The 16,131-nt window shown below is 54.5% G+C and overlaps 1 protein-coding gene across 1 annotated transcript; it reads left to right on the plus strand.

Moving 5' to 3' along the window:
* Positions 1 to 8,360: 8,360 nt before the first annotated feature.
* Positions 8,361 to 13,656, plus strand: ARSI (arylsulfatase family member I). The gene is made up of 2 exons (XM_030329404.1): positions 8,361 to 8,694; positions 12,048 to 13,656. Exons 1-2 carry the CDS (start codon positions 8,375 to 8,377, stop codon positions 13,453 to 13,455), a joined length of 1,728 nt encoding a protein of 575 aa, XP_030185264.1. The 5' UTR covers positions 8,361 to 8,374; the 3' UTR covers positions 13,456 to 13,656.
* Positions 13,657 to 16,131: the final 2,475 nt, after the last annotated feature.

Below are 16,131 nucleotides of genomic sequence, written 5' to 3' on the forward strand. Positions count from 1 at the left end.
ACACATTTATTTTAATATTTACAACAATCCGTTTTACTGATGAGAAGCAAGCTGAGAGCAGTTATAAGGCTTGTACACTGTCACATAGCTAGCAAGGGTGGAGCTGGGGTTTAAAGCAGTGCCCTCAAGCATGAAGCTATATATAAACTGTAAATAATTTTACAAGCATAGGGATTATTAGTAATGGTCTGTACTGTTAATAATAGTAATTTTTTTAAAACCCTGAAAGGGAAATTCAAATAAATTCAAACAAATGTTTGTTTAGCACCTACTATGGGCTGATCACTCACCAGGGGCTCAGAGGGAGACACATAAATAACTGTGAAACAGGCAGACTGTGATCTAATAGAGCCATAAACATGCCCCAGGGGAGTGTGGGGAGCAAGAGACTGACTCCGCCCGGGGAGGGGTGAGGGGAGGGGACCTGGAAAGGTCTCTTAGAAGAGGTAGGATTTGAACTGAGCTTGAAAGATAAAGGGACTTCAACAAAGGGAGGAGAGAGAAAATCAACTTTATAAGCGATCTGGAAGGATCTAAAGGCCCAGTGCAGAGTTCCTGGATAAGAGTTAAGCATGTCTATGCAAAATAACTTTCACACCAGCAGGAGCTTCAAAAAGTGATTGAGTAAGTGGAGCGCAGCAGTTGCCATAGGAACAGAGGCAAGCCTCATCCCTGTCATTAGTGAGCATCCCTGGCTTTGAGCTGTCTAGCCAGGGCCAGGAGGCAGCGGGGGCTGGGCTGAGCTGTCCCTTAAAAGAAAAGCCCAGCAAGATTGCTGCCCTGGGAGACTGGCTCTTGTTTCATAGGGAGGAGAGCTGACAGGTGACATCTGGTTCAGAGAAAATAGCCAGCCAGGGGAAGCCTCTGCCTCAGAGGGCTTTGGGACATCCTGAAGCTACTAGAGCAGGCACTGGGACATCAGGGAGGGAATGCGAAGGGCAGGGAACGGGCCTGAGAACCAGAAGTGGCCAAGGGGTAGAGTTCTATACGGGATGCCAGGGTGTGAGGGTACCTCCCGGAACGTGGCCTCCCAGGACCCCTGGGGACCACCAGGGCATCCCAATGCACTGAGAGAGTTGGCATCTAACCACTAAGAGCACAGGGGAAACCGTAAGTGAAGGCGCCAGTGACAGGTTAGGTGTCTCTAACAGGAGAGTGAATGGTGGGGTATTTAATGCAACAGACATTAGACCCCAGACATATGTTCAAATCTTGGCTCTGACACTTTCTAGCTGTGTGACCTTGGGCAAATTACTTACCCTTTCTTTCCTTCTCAGTTTCCCCATCTGTAAGATGTAGATGAGGGTAATAATTTTACCTGCATCATAGGCCTGCATGAGAATTAAGTGAGATAATAAACACAGTCATGTATGGTAACTGGCACACAGTGGATGTTCAATAAATGCAAGCTATTATAGCATTATTATGACTTCCAAGTTTCAATTGGGTATTGATTCAGTGTCTTTCTCCCCCCAGGCAGAGTTTCCTTATATTTGTGCTAAAAGCCAGGTTCTCCAAATATAGCAGACGAGGACAATGACAACAGTGAGGGTAGCGAGGGGACCCATTTACCTTCCGAGTGTCCAGTGACTATTATCAAGAAGGAGGGAGTCAAGGTTCTGTCCCTGCGAGCCAAGCCAAGAAGTTTGAGCCATTTACTACAGGCAGTCGGTCACCATTGAACATTTTGGAAGAAAAAAAAGGACTTGATCAAGGGAATGCAGATTTTCGTCCCTGAAGCTCTATGCACTTGTAGGAATAGACTCTAAGTATAATGACAATAGAATCTAAATATAGTAACAATAATAACAACAGCTATCATTTCACGAGAGAGCTTATTATGCACCAGGCACCGTGCTAAGAGCTTCACATGCCTTGTCTGTTGTAATCCTTACAACAACCTTATGAGGTAGCTACTATAATTAGTCCCGTTTTACAAATAAGAAAACTGGGGCACTGAGAGGTCGACTCAGGTAGCTAAGTCACACAGCTAGCAAATGGCAGAGCTGGGCTGGAACACAGCCACCTGGCTCCAGGGGTCTGCCATTTAACCCCTGCACTCTTTTTCCTTCCCTGAACCCGGAAGAGGGGGTGCTGGTGGGCAACCTGTCATTCTCACTTTTAGGAGCCCCACCATTTATCTGGATTTCAGCCCCCCCCCCCCCCCCCCGGCAGTCTGATGCTCTGGGACTTCACCTCTTTCTCTGAAAGTCCCACCTGGTGTGTGTGTGTGTGTGTGTGTGTGTGTGTGAGAAAGGGAGAGAGAGAGAAACCAGCTGACCAGCGAGGACGGAAGCCTCTGGACATCAAAGTGGGCAGAGCCCCGGATGGATGGGCTGGAGGCAGGCCTGGGTCCCGTTGGGCTAATTCCTCCCAGGGCTGGCAGAGGCCACAGCGGGAACTTCTGAGAAGGTGGAGAACAAGTCCTTTCATACGGCCTCCCTTTGAGCTGGCCTCCAGGTGGGGCCGGGGTCGGTGGGTGGAGGGCGGGGAACGAGCCGAGAGGCGAGGCCGCATTTGGGCTGGGCAAACAGATTGGGCAGCGGCTGTGAGCACAGAGCGCCCATTGTGGACCCAGAGCTCTGCTTTCAATAATCTACTCGGAAGAATGTTTCATTGAGCGCCAGAGAAAGGAGCCATTGAAATGCCCAGGACTGGGGCCCCGTGAAGGGTTAAAGGCAAGGGGCTACGGTGCCCTGGCTCTTGCCACTCCGGGTTCAGATGTCTGATCTGGGGATCCTGACACTAAAGCAAGGGGGATCCGGTGAGACCACCAAGAGGGCCGGAAGCAAGGGTCAGGAGGGCTGTGTGTCTCCCCCCTCCCAGAAATGCAAAAGGGGGTGTGCCAGCATTAAGGAGGAAAACGCTTCTCTTCCCAGAACATTTTGCCCGGATAATATCCAGCAAGGACCGGGCCTTGGATGCCCCTCAGTCTACCCACTGGTGAGAACAGCTCAGCTGGGCAGACAATATATTTTCTATAATACAGCCAGCACGGCTGTCTTAAACACCTCCAACATCACCTTTGATCATTAATCTATTGTAATTAACGATGCACTAGACGTGAGTGTGGGAGGTAAAGAGAGAACCAGTGGCCGCTAGGACTAGATGACCAAGGAAGCCCACGGAACTTTCTCCCGTGGAGGCATTTTTCATATACAGCAACTGCTCCTTAGGAGGATATGGCCTATAACTGTCGGAAAGGGTGCCGGCGGTAGCATTCTGCGCTCCGGGGCCATGTGCCCTTTCAAACTCCAGACGCTGGCGGGGCGTAAGGTGCAGGGAACGTGATGCTGGCATCTGTGGGCTCCGCAAGAGAGACGGGAGGTGAAGGAGCCGGGCTGACCACTGGGCACATGGACCCCCAGCCTCACTGCGGCGTCCTCCTCACTACAGAACCTGTCACAGCCGATGCTGCTTCCTGGGCCCGCGTCTCCGGGGGGCTGGGGGGGATGTTCTACCGCTCTGGCTGAGCTTACGCCGTGGGCCTGTCAAAGCAACCATTCTGGACGGAAACCTTAAACAATTGCTGATGGCTTCTCCAGCTTTCCTAAAAAGAGAACCTTGAGCAGAATGTCAACTCTGAAGGGTGACCCATCATTCACTGCTGTGGTGCGGCTGTGATTTGGTGGTGCCCTCGGGTCTGTTCAGATGCATACAGCTCTTCCTTTGCTTTTGCACCAAAGGGCCCCAAACTCCCAGGCTTTTGGAATTCATCGGTCTGATTTTTATGCTTATTCTTTTGTACCCCCCTGATGTTTCCACTGGGAAACTGTATTACTAGAAGACAGACAAGCGCCTCAAGCCACTTTCTTATACATTCCTTCTGAACTGCTTCCAGTGTTCTTGGGCCAGGGAAGAAAATCATTAGCTTTGTAAGAATTGCGTGTGGAGCAAGAGTCAGTAGGTCTGGAGTGAGGAAGGCCTGACCAGCTCTCCTCTGAATTAAGGGATTGGACTCTGTGACACTTGTGACTGTGTAGAGGCCTTCTGTCTTATCTTTCAGGTCCTTGATTTGGCCCAGCCTAGAAAATTGACCTCCAGAGGACAACAGCATGTATAATCTGTGCCTAAGATCTTTGCCAAGGTCAGTCACGTCAGGAGAAAATAATATCTGTACTAAGTTAATTTTAGCTCAAAGATGGCCACACACACACACACACACACACACACACCCTACAACCTACCCCACAACATGCATAGCAATGAAAGACAACACCACAAAACAGACTCACCACTTCTTCACTTTTACATTTCTGTATCCTAGAAAGTTTTCTGTGGATACATAATGCAAATCATAACATTTTCGAGTTGGAAAGAATGTCCAAAGTCCTTTAGTGTTGCCCCCCATTTTAGTTCAGAATCTCCCTACCTCCTGAACAGGTGGGCACTTTACGTCTTTCTTGCACAGTGCTGGTAACGAGGAGTGCAGTGTTTTTTTAAGCCCGACAGGAAGTAACAACACTATACCCCTGCTACATCTGATCTGCATTTTGTGTGCAGATGTTAGGCTTTTGGTACCGTTTTTTAAAAAATGTTTATTTATTTTCAGAGAGAGAGAGAGAGAGAGACAGAGAGAGAGAACACTCACAAGCAGGGGAGGGGCAGAGGGAGAGGGAGAGAGCGAATCCCAAGCAAGCTCCGGGCTGACTCTCGGGGCTCAATCTCATGACCCACCGTAAGATCATGACTTGAGCTGAAATCAAGAGTCGGATGCTCAACTAAGTAAGCCACACAGGTGCCCCTCTGGTACTGTTTTATTTTTTTTTTTAACTAAATTTTTTTAATGTTTATTTATTTTTGAGAGTGAGAAAGAGAGAGAGAGAGAGAGTCGGGGGGGGGTGCGCAGAGACAGAGAGGGAGACAGAATCTGAAGCAGGCTCCAGGCTGAGCTGTCACCACAGAGCCCCACGCAGAGCTCAAACCCACGAACCAGCAGAACACAAACCTGAGCTGAAGTCGGACGCTTAACCGACTGAGCCACCCAGGGGCACCACTCTCATACTGTTTCAATGCAGCTGGTCTTGGGGGGATGAAGGGGTAAGCGTGCATCTATGTGAATGAGGGTCAGATCTTCCCTATCTGTAGGGGGGGATATTCCCGCTGTCATTCACCTTGGAAAAAGGTGGGTCCTGAATTAGAAACTGCAGAGACTAGCTTAGCTGAAGAGGGAACTTCTGTTTCTCTGTGACTTACTTTTTGGGCCTGACCCTGAGACATTTTGGAGTTCTCGGGTCCATCTGGGCTGCAGTGGGGCTGATGGACACCGTGCCGGGGAAGGAGGCAGGGAGGCATCCTGTAGGGAACATAAAGGGAAGACGAGTGAGTCACATCTTAATAGCGATATGACCTGGATTCACGTTACTCTTTGTTTATTTCCCCCTTGTCATCCCTGAGCCTTTGGAAATGTCCAGCTGAAATGTTCCAGCCTGGTCCTGCTGTGTCACGGTATTAAAAGAAGAGTTGAGGGTCAGTGTTTATATCCCTAGGACGTTAGAGGGGAAATGGTGCCCTCTGAGGCCACGTGGGTTTCAGTGAGTATGAGGGGCTCTTAAACGTGAATACTGGCAACAAGAGTTGGGCCCCAGAGTTCCACCTACTCCTCTCCACGTGGTGATTCACCCATCACTGCCATCCTTTTATTAGGAAAACTGCCAGATTTCCTACAAAAGTAATCCCTTAAATTGGCCCGAAATCTGCCTCCCCGTAACATTCACCCACAGGACTTAGTCTCTTCTCCCAGAACCCCAGAGAACAATCGTCATAATTGTTCACATTCATTGAGTACTTACTATGTGCTGGGCATTTTCCTGAACACCGTGTTGTGTCTTATTTATATTCTTATCCCATTTCACAGAAGAAAAAACTGAGGCCGAGGGAGGCCAAATGACTTGCCCAAGGCCTGACCCCAAAAGAGTGGTAGGATTTGAACACATGCAATTTGACGTCGGTGCCCACAGTCTTGAACTGTTAGAAATTCTGCTGGTCTTGTCCCTATGACACTCCCCCTATCCCACCCCCCACTCCGAGATCTGCAGCCTGCGAGCTTGCCTCCCCAGACCTTTTTTTTTTTTTTTTTCTCCAGGCTGCATCCCTACCCCACCTCCCTTGCCGTTTCTCCTCATGCCATTTCTCCATGTCCTCCTGACCGAGGTCTGGGACAATGCACAGAATGCAAGACCCGAGTCCATTGGACCTTCTGTGACTTGTCCCACTTGCCCCCCCCCCCCCCCAGGACAGCCTTCAGGCTGAAGCCTCCTGGAGCACCATTTTAACAGCATTCCCCTCAGGAGGCTGTATTTTTCCTGTCTGTCCTCAACATTTCTTTTGCCAGAAAAACAGACTCAATTTTCCCTTCTGATAAATCTGGTCACCCTAAATATGGGGCTTTGAGCAAACAGGAGCGGCCGGCCCCACGCAGCCCTCATTTCAAAATGTGGATTCACTCGGGCTGCTATTTTGGAGGTCTGGTTTCTTTCCCCACACACAGTGGTTTTAAGGAAGAGGGAAGGGATCATGACAGAATACTAGCAGGGGAAAGATGCTAGCAGAGAAAACACACCTGGCCAGTCTTTGTTTCCCCAACTTCCCCAAACACTGGCGCTTTGAGAAGCTCTGAAAAGGAGGGTCCTCGCTCACATAAAAGCGGAACATACAGTGCTAGGAACTCCCCTCCTGGAGATGAGCATATCCAGCATTTGAGGTCCTGGTAGTAAAGAAGCCTAACTGGTTTTGTTTAAGTCAGCTTTCCCATTTACGAATGCAGCCTAGTAAAACGTCTGAAAACAATGCTGCGGAGTGGAAGTTGCAAAGGGCTCCCGACGGCCTAAACTGTTCCTCAGATAGGTTTGAGTTGGCCTGTGCGGTGCTTAAATGTGCTTCAAATTAGTTGCTAGCACTTAACAGTTGGAATATTTCTCATAATAATCTGGATTTGGGTGTCCTTGGAAAATCGGAAGATCTGGAAACACCGGGCCACATTCTTGCATGACAATGGTCGGGGGGGACACAAGGCTGTGGTCCTTGGCTCCCTGTAGCCCCTGCCTAATACACCATCCCCTGCTTCACTCATTTATGGTACCTGCCTGGCTCAGGAGTCTCTGGGGCTTGCCTTCTCCGCCCTGGAGATTTCCTTGGGTGAGAGTTGGCCTGCCGGATGGGGGAGGCCCATTCATCCATTGACTCATGCAACATGTACTCATGCAGCTTCTGGACCCCGTGGATACAAGATGTGTTCAACAGCCCCCGCCCTCTGGATTTCGGCGCTGGCATTCTTGCTGCGAACCGCAGGATGAGGAGGGGGAGGGGTTGGGGAGAGGGAAGCTGGCAAAGGCTTGAACCGCGTTTGCCGATTTCCAGACCCCCCTCCCCCCCACCACGCCGTGCTTGCTAAAGTCATCCCTGTTCTCCACTGCTGCCTCTACCGCCACTCTAACAGCCACTGAGCGCCAGGGGAGAAGCTACTAACATGCTCTGTGACTTACACGAGTTCCCACCCATCTCAGGGCCTCAGTTTCTCCAATTGCACAGTGACCCGGTTGGAATAGAAAACTATGCGCGTCCCTTCCAGGGCTGGCACGCAGAGATGCTAAGACTCCCAAGATCGAGGAACGTCTGACCGGCCCATTCCGGAGCTGTTCCACTGAACTCCAAGCAGCCCCTCTCCCTCCTTTCCCCGGCCCGGGCCGGGGCCCGGGAGGGGGTCGGAGCCAGAGGGCCGCCCGGGCCTGGGCTTCCCGCCCGGGGGCGGAGCCGCTGCTCCAGGTCCCGCCCCTCCACCTGGGATTCGGCCCGGCAGATGTTACAACTTTCTCGCATTCTCTCCCGCGGTGTCCCCCCCAGGCCCGCCCAACCCGTGCCTCCCTCCCCTTCCCCGCTGGGGTCCTGCCCGCCTCCCTGCTGGGAGCCCGACTCTTCTCCGGACTCCGGGCGGGGCGAGAGGCCGGGCTGGGGGCTGGAGGGTCGGGAGGAGGAGGAAGGGAAAGCAGAGGCGAGAGAAATTAGGAGGCGGGAGAAATCGAGGGCTAGTAGGAAGGGGAGAGCCAGAGGATGGTGGAGAGCACTTTTTGGAAGCAGCCACGCCGCGTCTCAGGCTGGCCCGGCTGAGCTGGGGGAGAGGGAGCGAGGGCGGCGCAGGGCGGGCGCGCAGGCGGCGGGAGGCGGCTCGGCGCGGGCCTGACCTCCCCAGAGCGCCCCGCTGCGGCCGCGCAGGTCCGGCCGCCAGTCCTGGACCAGCCCCTGGGCCACCCCCGGGGCCGCTGAACGATCTCGCAGCGTCCAGGCCGGCCAGCCGGCGGGCGTGCGGGCCGTGCGCCCTGGGCGCGCGAGGCGGTGAGGCCCGGGGAACCCTGTGCGCCGGGACGCGCGGGCCGGCATGGCGATGCACGCCCTCACTGGCCTCTCGCTGGTCAGCCTGCTTAGCTTCGGCTACCTGTCCTGGGACTGGTCCAAACCGAGTCTGGCGGCCGACGGTCCCGGGGAGGCGGGCGTGGAGCAGCCCTCGGCCGCTCCACCCCAGCCTCCCCATATCATCTTCATCCTCACCGACGACCAGGGCTACCACGACGTGGGCTACCATGGCTCAGATATTGAGACCCCTACGCTGGACCGGCTGGCAGCTGAGGGTGTCAAGTTGGAGAATTATTATATCCAGCCTATCTGCACGCCTTCGCGGAGCCAACTTCTCACTGGCAGGTAGGCATGACCCAGGCTGCTGGGGCTGGCCGTGCAAGCCCCAAATGAATCCGGTCTGGAGATTTCCTGTGCATTCACAGTCCCACCCCCCCACTCTGGGAGCTGGGAAGCAAGGACTCAGGGCCAGTTCTGAGACACTCAGACACGACTGTCTCCAGTCGCCTGTGGGATCATTAGTTATGTCCTTTATCCTCTCTGGGCCTCAGTTTCTCCAATTGTACACAGAGTGGATTGGACCATCTTTGAGGTCTCCTCCCTCTGATGTTCTAGGACACACATTACACACCATGTGAAGGAGACATCTGGTCATCCCTTTGTTGGAGGAACACGGCAGTCTCTGACCCTTGGGTTTTAACGCCGCTTCTGTATACAGACCCTGAGGCTACGAACAAGTCATTTCCCTTCTCTAAGCCTCCGTTTTCTTGTCTGTTCATAAACGGAGTGAAGAGGAGTGTTTACTTGAAAAAGAGTGGTGATGGGATGAGTTGTGTGTAACCTGCTTGGCTGTCAATAAATGGCAGCCCCCATGTCACCGGAGGGATTAGGGTCCCCAAACTGTTTGATGGCTGCGAGGAGAGGAAGGAAGCCAGGGAATGTCTAGATAGATAGACATTCTAGATAGAGCAGAAAGATATGCACAGGATGCCGTGACCAGTGGAACCTTCGGGTAGTTACTTCATCTCTCCAAACCTCTGATTTTTCATCTGCAAAGTCCTCCTAAATTGGCCGAAAGTCCCAAGGAGACGTGCTGCTTTCTCCGTAAGGAGTGGCCCACAGGCAAGGCGGCAGGATTACAGGATTAAAAGAGCAGGGAAACAGGAGGTGGGGGTGTAGAAGGCAAACTTTGGCCACTTAGGAGAAAATCCTTTGGCAAGGCTGAAGCTAATCCTCCTTGGATGGGGTCCAAGGCATGCCTTCTCCCAAGTTCCACCCAAAAGCCACGAGTATGATCTCAGGAACCGGAGCCTTGCTGTCCCTGTTTCTGGGTGGGAGAAACTGAGGCATGGAGTTAGGGAGGACCCAATTCATGCCTAGAGTCTGTAGCATCCGTTGGGGAGGGGGCTGAGAGGCCAGGTGGTTGGCAGGGGTCCCAGAGCCGTGAGTCAAAATAGGTGCCTTTTCTTCCCTCACTCGGGCACTCAGCATTTAGCTCCGGGAACAGCAAGAGAGAGCATCGGAGAAGAGGGTGAGGGGCTGGTGTATGGGTCGTGGGCGGGGGCGTTGGTGGTGGTGGTGAAGCCCAAATGTTGACCAACCTCCAGGAGAGGGAAGAAGAATCTGCATTCCTGAGAACTGTGCACAAGTTAGCATTTCTCTCTCGAGAGGTGACTTTGGGTTTAAGCAGGGGAATGAGCAGCCAACGGGGCAGTGTGCCAACCCCCTGATCTGTGAAGTGAGCCGAGTGTGGCTGGGCAGCGTCTGCCCTCCGCCCCCTGCAGCTGGCTCCATCTGACTGATGCTGACTGCTCTCATTAGTGTTTTGTTAATGCATCCAGTCGTGTTGGGCGAAGCTGGAGAGAGCCAGTGTCTCTCATGTTACTCGCTTACAGACGAGCTTCGGTGACTCTGAGCTGGCCCACCCACTTTACAAACCAGTGCTCCGTGGTGCCCAGCCCTAGGAAGAGACTCGGCTGTGACCGGGCGCTACGGTACTTCCTCTGTTAAATGGAATCGTTCATGAGGTTGACTGAGAGGTCTGTAGAGCCAGGATCACCGAGAGGTTTTCAGCCTGAGTTGTGCAGACCTGGGTTCAAAGCTCGGGGCAGCTGCTTGCGAGCTGTCTGCAGTCGGGCCTGTTGCGGTACCTCTGAGAGCCTCGGTTCGTCATCTGTAGAATGGGGATAATGGTCTCCCCTGTAGGTTTTTTATGAGGATTAAGTGAAACGATGCGTGTGGCCTATAGTGTTAAAAATGGCAGTAGTAGCTGATGATGGCTAACAACAATAACAGCTTTAAGTTAAGGAAACTAAAAACAGGAAAGCCCACCTAGTACCTGGGTTAAAGGTGTCAGGCCTTCAGGTGTGGGATTCTAAGACCCTAGTGAAGTTCCAGGCTTCTTATTTACCCTGGGACTTTTAAGACTTGAGTAAAGGTGGGACACCCCAAGCAGATCGCATGGGGGCCTTGACCACGGAAGGGACTTGAATGAATAAATGAGGAATATAGCATTCTGCTAACCATTCACTCCTGCCTCACAGCAGTAGTGTGTGTGAGTGACCGGATCCAGGGGCCACATGAACTTGTGGGTAGGCACATGAGAACAGGTCTTATAAAATCTGGGAACTGAAAGGTTTTCAGAGATCTCCCATTCAACCCAACTCCCCACCTATAGATGAGCAAACTGAGGCCACCATGGGGGAGGAGACATGGCAGCCTCGTTTGCTGGAAGGGAGCCTGTGCTTGGACTTGGCTTGGATTTATGTTCAAGTCCTGGCTTTGCCCCTGACCACTGAGTGACCTTGGGCAAGGCCCTTCCCCTCCTCTGGAACTGTGTTTTTAAAACAAGGTAAATACACTGGAAGTTGACTTGGGTGCCTTCTGGTTCTAAAATTGTCTGGGAGTGCCACCATTCGTTCGTTCTTTCATCCATTCATTCCGTAAGTAATTGAGTATCCTTTTAACATCACCTGAGTGCCAAGACCACAAAGTTGAGTAGAGGACAATCCGATTACAGATGATTGGGCCTAAGAACATGTACAACTGAGTAGAACCCCATGGTCAAGTAGGACAGTGATCAGGTGTACTAAATTTAACCCAGAAGCAAAAGTGACTCATTCTTGGAGAGAGTTATAAGAGACTTTACAGAGGGGGTAACATTTGGACTGGGCTTTGAAGAGTGAGCAGGAGTTTCCCTGGGAGGGCAGGACTTGCTCTAGGCCCCAGAGCAAATTAGTGGCTTAGAGTTTAGGGATTCTGAAGTCTCTGAAGACTGCCTGGGATACAGATCCCAACTCCAGTTACAGATTGTTTGAATCAGTGGGCAAGCGATTTCATGTACTGAGCCTCTCAGTTGCCTTATTTGCAGAATAATGTTAGCTACATTGTCATGATTAACCTGCGTTCGACTCTAAACTCCCCAGCTCCTAGCTGCGTGATCCTGGGCCGAGTGGTTTAACCACTCTGATCCTCAGTCTCCTCATCTGCGAAATGACCATAATATGAGCTCAACTAATTTTGAAGATTCAATGAGGTGATGCATTGGAAGTGCTTGTCACGTGTCGTAATACCTGCCGTACCTTTGCCGGAAGTGCTGGGCCCAGAGCCCACCTCGGGGTGAGAACTGGGGGCTGGTGGGCCAGAGCAGTGCTTTGTAGCTCACCCGGGCCTTCTTTGCCCTCCCCTCTTTCCTCCAGGTACCAGATCCACACGGGACTCCAGCACTCCATCATCCGCCCTCGGCAGCCCAACTGCCTGCCCCTGGACCAGGTGACGCTGCCCCAGAAGCTGCAGGAGGCGGGTTACTCTACCCACATGGTGGGCAAGTGGCACCTGGGCTTCTACCGGAAGGAGTGCCTGCCTACCCGCCGGGGCTTCGACACCTTCCTGGGCTCGCTCACGGGCAACGTGGACTACTACACCTACGACAACTGCGACGGGCCCGGGGTGTGTGGCTTTGACCTACACGAGGGCGAGAGTGTGGCCTGGGGGCTCAGCGGCCAGTATTCCACTATGCTCTATGCCCAGCGTGTCAGCCACATCCTAGCCAGCCACAGCCCCCGGCGGCCCCTCTTCCTCTACGTGGCCTTCCAGGCGGTGCACACGCCCCTGCAGTCCCCTCGTGAGTACCTGTACCGCTACCGCACCATGGGCAACGTGGCCCGGCGGAAGTATGCGGCCATGGTCACCTGCATGGATGAGGCTGTGCGCAACATCACCTGGGCTCTCAAGCGCTATGGTTTCTACAACAACAGCGTCATCATCTTCTCCAGTGACAACGGCGGCCAGACCTTCTCGGGGGGCAGCAACTGGCCGCTGCGAGGACGCAAGGGCACTTACTGGGAAGGTGGTGTGCGTGGCCTGGGCTTTGTCCACAGCCCCCTGCTCAAGCGGAAGCGCCGGACCAGCCGGGCGCTGGTGCACATCACTGACTGGTACCCGACCCTGGTGGGTCTGGCAGGCGGCACCGCCTCGGCGGCCGACGGGCTGGACGGCTACGATGTGTGGCCGGCCATCAGTGAGGGCCGGGCCTCGCCGCGCACAGAGATCCTGCACAACATTGACCCCCTCTACAACCATGCCCGGCACGGCTCCCTGGAGGCTGGCTTTGGCATCTGGAACACTGCCGTGCAGGCCGCCATCCGTGTGGGCGAGTGGAAGCTGCTAACAGGGGACCCTGGCTATGGCGATTGGATCCCACCGCAGACGCTGGCCGCCTTCCCTGGCAGCTGGTGGAACCTCGAGCGCATGGCCAGTGCCCGCCAGGCAGTGTGGCTCTTCAATATCAGCGCTGACCCCTACGAACGGGAGGACCTGGCTGGCCAGCGGCCTGATGTGGTCCGTGCCCTGCTGGCCCGTCTGGTGGACTATAACCGCACAGCCATCCCTGTGCGCTACCCGGCTGAGAATCCCCGGGCCCACCCTGACTTTAATGGGGGTGCTTGGGGGCCCTGGGCCAGTGATGAGGAAGAAGAGGAAGAGGAGGAAGAGGCAGGCAGGGCTCGAAGCTTCTCCCGAGGACGCCGCAAGAAAAAATGCAAGATTTGCAAGCTGCGATCCTTTTTTCGTAAACTCAACACCAGGCTGATGTCACAGCGGATCTGATGGGGAGTGGGGGGAGGTGAGGATCTCTGCCTCTCTAGATGTACTTCCCCATTCAAACCTGGCCCTGTTCCTCCCCAGGGAGGGGCCTGAGGTCAAGCCCCTGTCTGCAGGGAAATGGGGGGAGGCATCGAGCCCCTCGGTTGAAAGGTGGGGAGCTTGGCTTGGGGGAGAATAAACTAGACTGGGGTGCCTGGATTCCAATCCTGCCTCTTCACTGACTTGCCCTGTGACCTCAAGTGGCCTGCATGAGAGCTGAGCCTCAGTTTCCTCATCTGTAAATGAGCTCTGATGATGTTGTGGCCCTGTGGTGTGAACCTGGTGCCTGGGGCCATGGTGGAGTTGCCATTGACCTTGCCACCTCCCAGCTCGTTTAAAGCCTTGCCCTTGGACCCTGAACCTCTGTGGTACTGCTTGGGTGAGGGGCCCCTGGAGGCAGCTCGAGGCCTGGACTCCAGCTGAAGCATGGCGATCTGGCCACTCTCTGAAGGGATCCTCTGATGCTGAGGGTGGGGGCGCAGGGATGGGTCTTCACATGGCTTGGGCCAGTTCTGGGGCCAGACTGGTGCTGGGGGCTATGGCAGAAAGCTCTCCTTCTGGCCCCCAGGACCCAGAGGATTGACCTGGCTCTTAGCTGCTGCAGGATCAAGGGTGGTGGAAACAGCTGTGCAAAGAGGCCCTGAACCAACAGTCAGGACACTTGGGTGCCTCTTTGACCTTGGGCCCATCCCCTCATCTTTGGGCCTCAGTTTCCCCAACTGCCAATCGGGATGCTAGCCTGAGCTCTGCCTACCTCACAGGGTTGTAGAGAACTGGCCAAGGTAATGGCTGTGGAGGAGCCCGTGCACTTGATTAAAATGCTACTAACATGGAAGCCAGGGCTGTGGTGCGGTCTGTGAACGCACTGGGGCGTGTGCGCGTGCATCCTGAGGGCAATGCGAGCTCACCATTAACCAAGTGAATGGGAGAAGAGGTGGGTAGCCTGCCTAGGAAGCAGCACGTATGGGTTCTGGTCCAGTCCTGCCACAGGTCCACCGTGTGACCTCTGGCAAATCCTGGACCCTCTCTGGGCCTCAGTGCCCCCCTGTGTACAATGGACGCTTTAGGAGCCCCTCCTACTTGGTCATTCTGGACACCCCTGTGCGTGTGTGTGGGGGGGGGCATGGGCCGAGTGGTGGGAGGAGGGGCGTGGGGGGTTCAGAGCCTGCTCGCTGCAGAGCGCGCCTCCATGCACACACTGCGTTCTGCATATCTCCCTTCAGGTTCCAGTCGGTGCAGCGTGTGTAGGCGAAAGCCCTGCTGTGAATTTTGAAAATAGTTATTTTTGTCACTGGCAAAGGAGGCCTGTTAGGACTCGTCAGCTTGTGGATGAGCAGGACGGGTGGGGGGGGGGGTGGGTGCGGTGCAGTGGAGGGGGTTTGGGTGTTGGTTCCAGAGCTGCAGAGGTAGCTGAGCCCAGGAGTGAGAGTCTGGCCTGGGGCTGCAGGACGGAGGTGACCATCCACATCCTGGGCCCCTTCCTCCACCCCTCCAGCTGGAGCTTTCTCTGTCTCTAGGATGTCGACGCCTGGGCTGTGTGGGGCAGGGGCCAGGACTGGCTGAAGCCTCTGGATTCCGGCTACCCCCAGCACTTCTGCCTGCTCAGGAGGGAGACTCTGAAGAAGACGGCGTCCCAGGCCCAGCATATCCCACAGATGGGTTGTTCATAGTCTGCCCATTACCCAGGATTCTCCGGCTCTACTGGGTGCCTCTCCCAGCTATCTGGGCTGTGCCTTTCCAGAGCCGTGTGGAGCCAGGGCTCCCCTGCAGCTCTAGGCTTGCACCAGTTGAGTGGAGGCCTCTCCCATGCCTGCTGAGTTTGGCCCTGCCTTAGGTGACCTAGCCTCCAGCTCCCACCCTGCTTCTCTTATGCCCTTTGGGGGCCATGAGAGCTGGACCATAAAAGTCCCTTTATGTTCTTCCCCAGACACCAACACCTACCCTCCTGTGGCTGACGTGGCCTCAAACATAGAGGGCCCAGCTGGGGCTAGAGGCCAGCCCCTGCTCCTGATGCCCTAAGAAGGAAGCTCAGCCTCATCTCAAGCCCAGCTTAAAGCTTGCCTGGCTCAGAGTCCTACCTAACCCAGAACCTGGCACACAGCCCAAGAGCCCCACTCAAGCTTCAGCCAACGACCTGGTCCACAGCCCAGCAGTCCCCAAGCCTGCCTAACCAAGGTGCTGGCGGTTGACCCAGGGCTGAGATTTGTGGAAAGTACTGGGGTAAGGAGTCACCAGGACTAGAGTGTTGTGAGGGGAGGCTCAGCCTGCTTGTTGTGGTGTCTGCTGGGCCCAGCAGACAGCATGGCTCCTGCCCATCTGCTCCTTTCTTCCTGTGGCCCCTGAGTTTCCCCCAGCCAGGGCACCTGGGTCTGGACTCTGTTTTAGGCCCTTGACTGGCATTGCTAGGCGGATGCTTGGACCACCTACCTGGTGGGGAGGGGTGGATGGGAGAAGAGACCAGAGGCAGCGCTGGCCCCTTGGGTCACAGAGCTGGGGGAGTGGAGTCCAGAGATGCCAGACAGCCCCTCTATTTCCCCTTTGGCTGGACCAGATGTCAGCAGATCCGCCACCCAGATTAGAACCGGGGGTGGCCCTGTCCAAGCTGGGCCCTGCCTGTGGAGTCCTGGGCAGGGACAACCA

This window comes from Lynx canadensis, chromosome A1 (assembly GCF_007474595.2).
Source record: "Lynx canadensis isolate LIC74 chromosome A1, mLynCan4.pri.v2, whole genome shotgun sequence".
NCBI classification, from domain to species: domain Eukaryota; kingdom Metazoa; phylum Chordata; class Mammalia; order Carnivora; family Felidae; genus Lynx; species Lynx canadensis.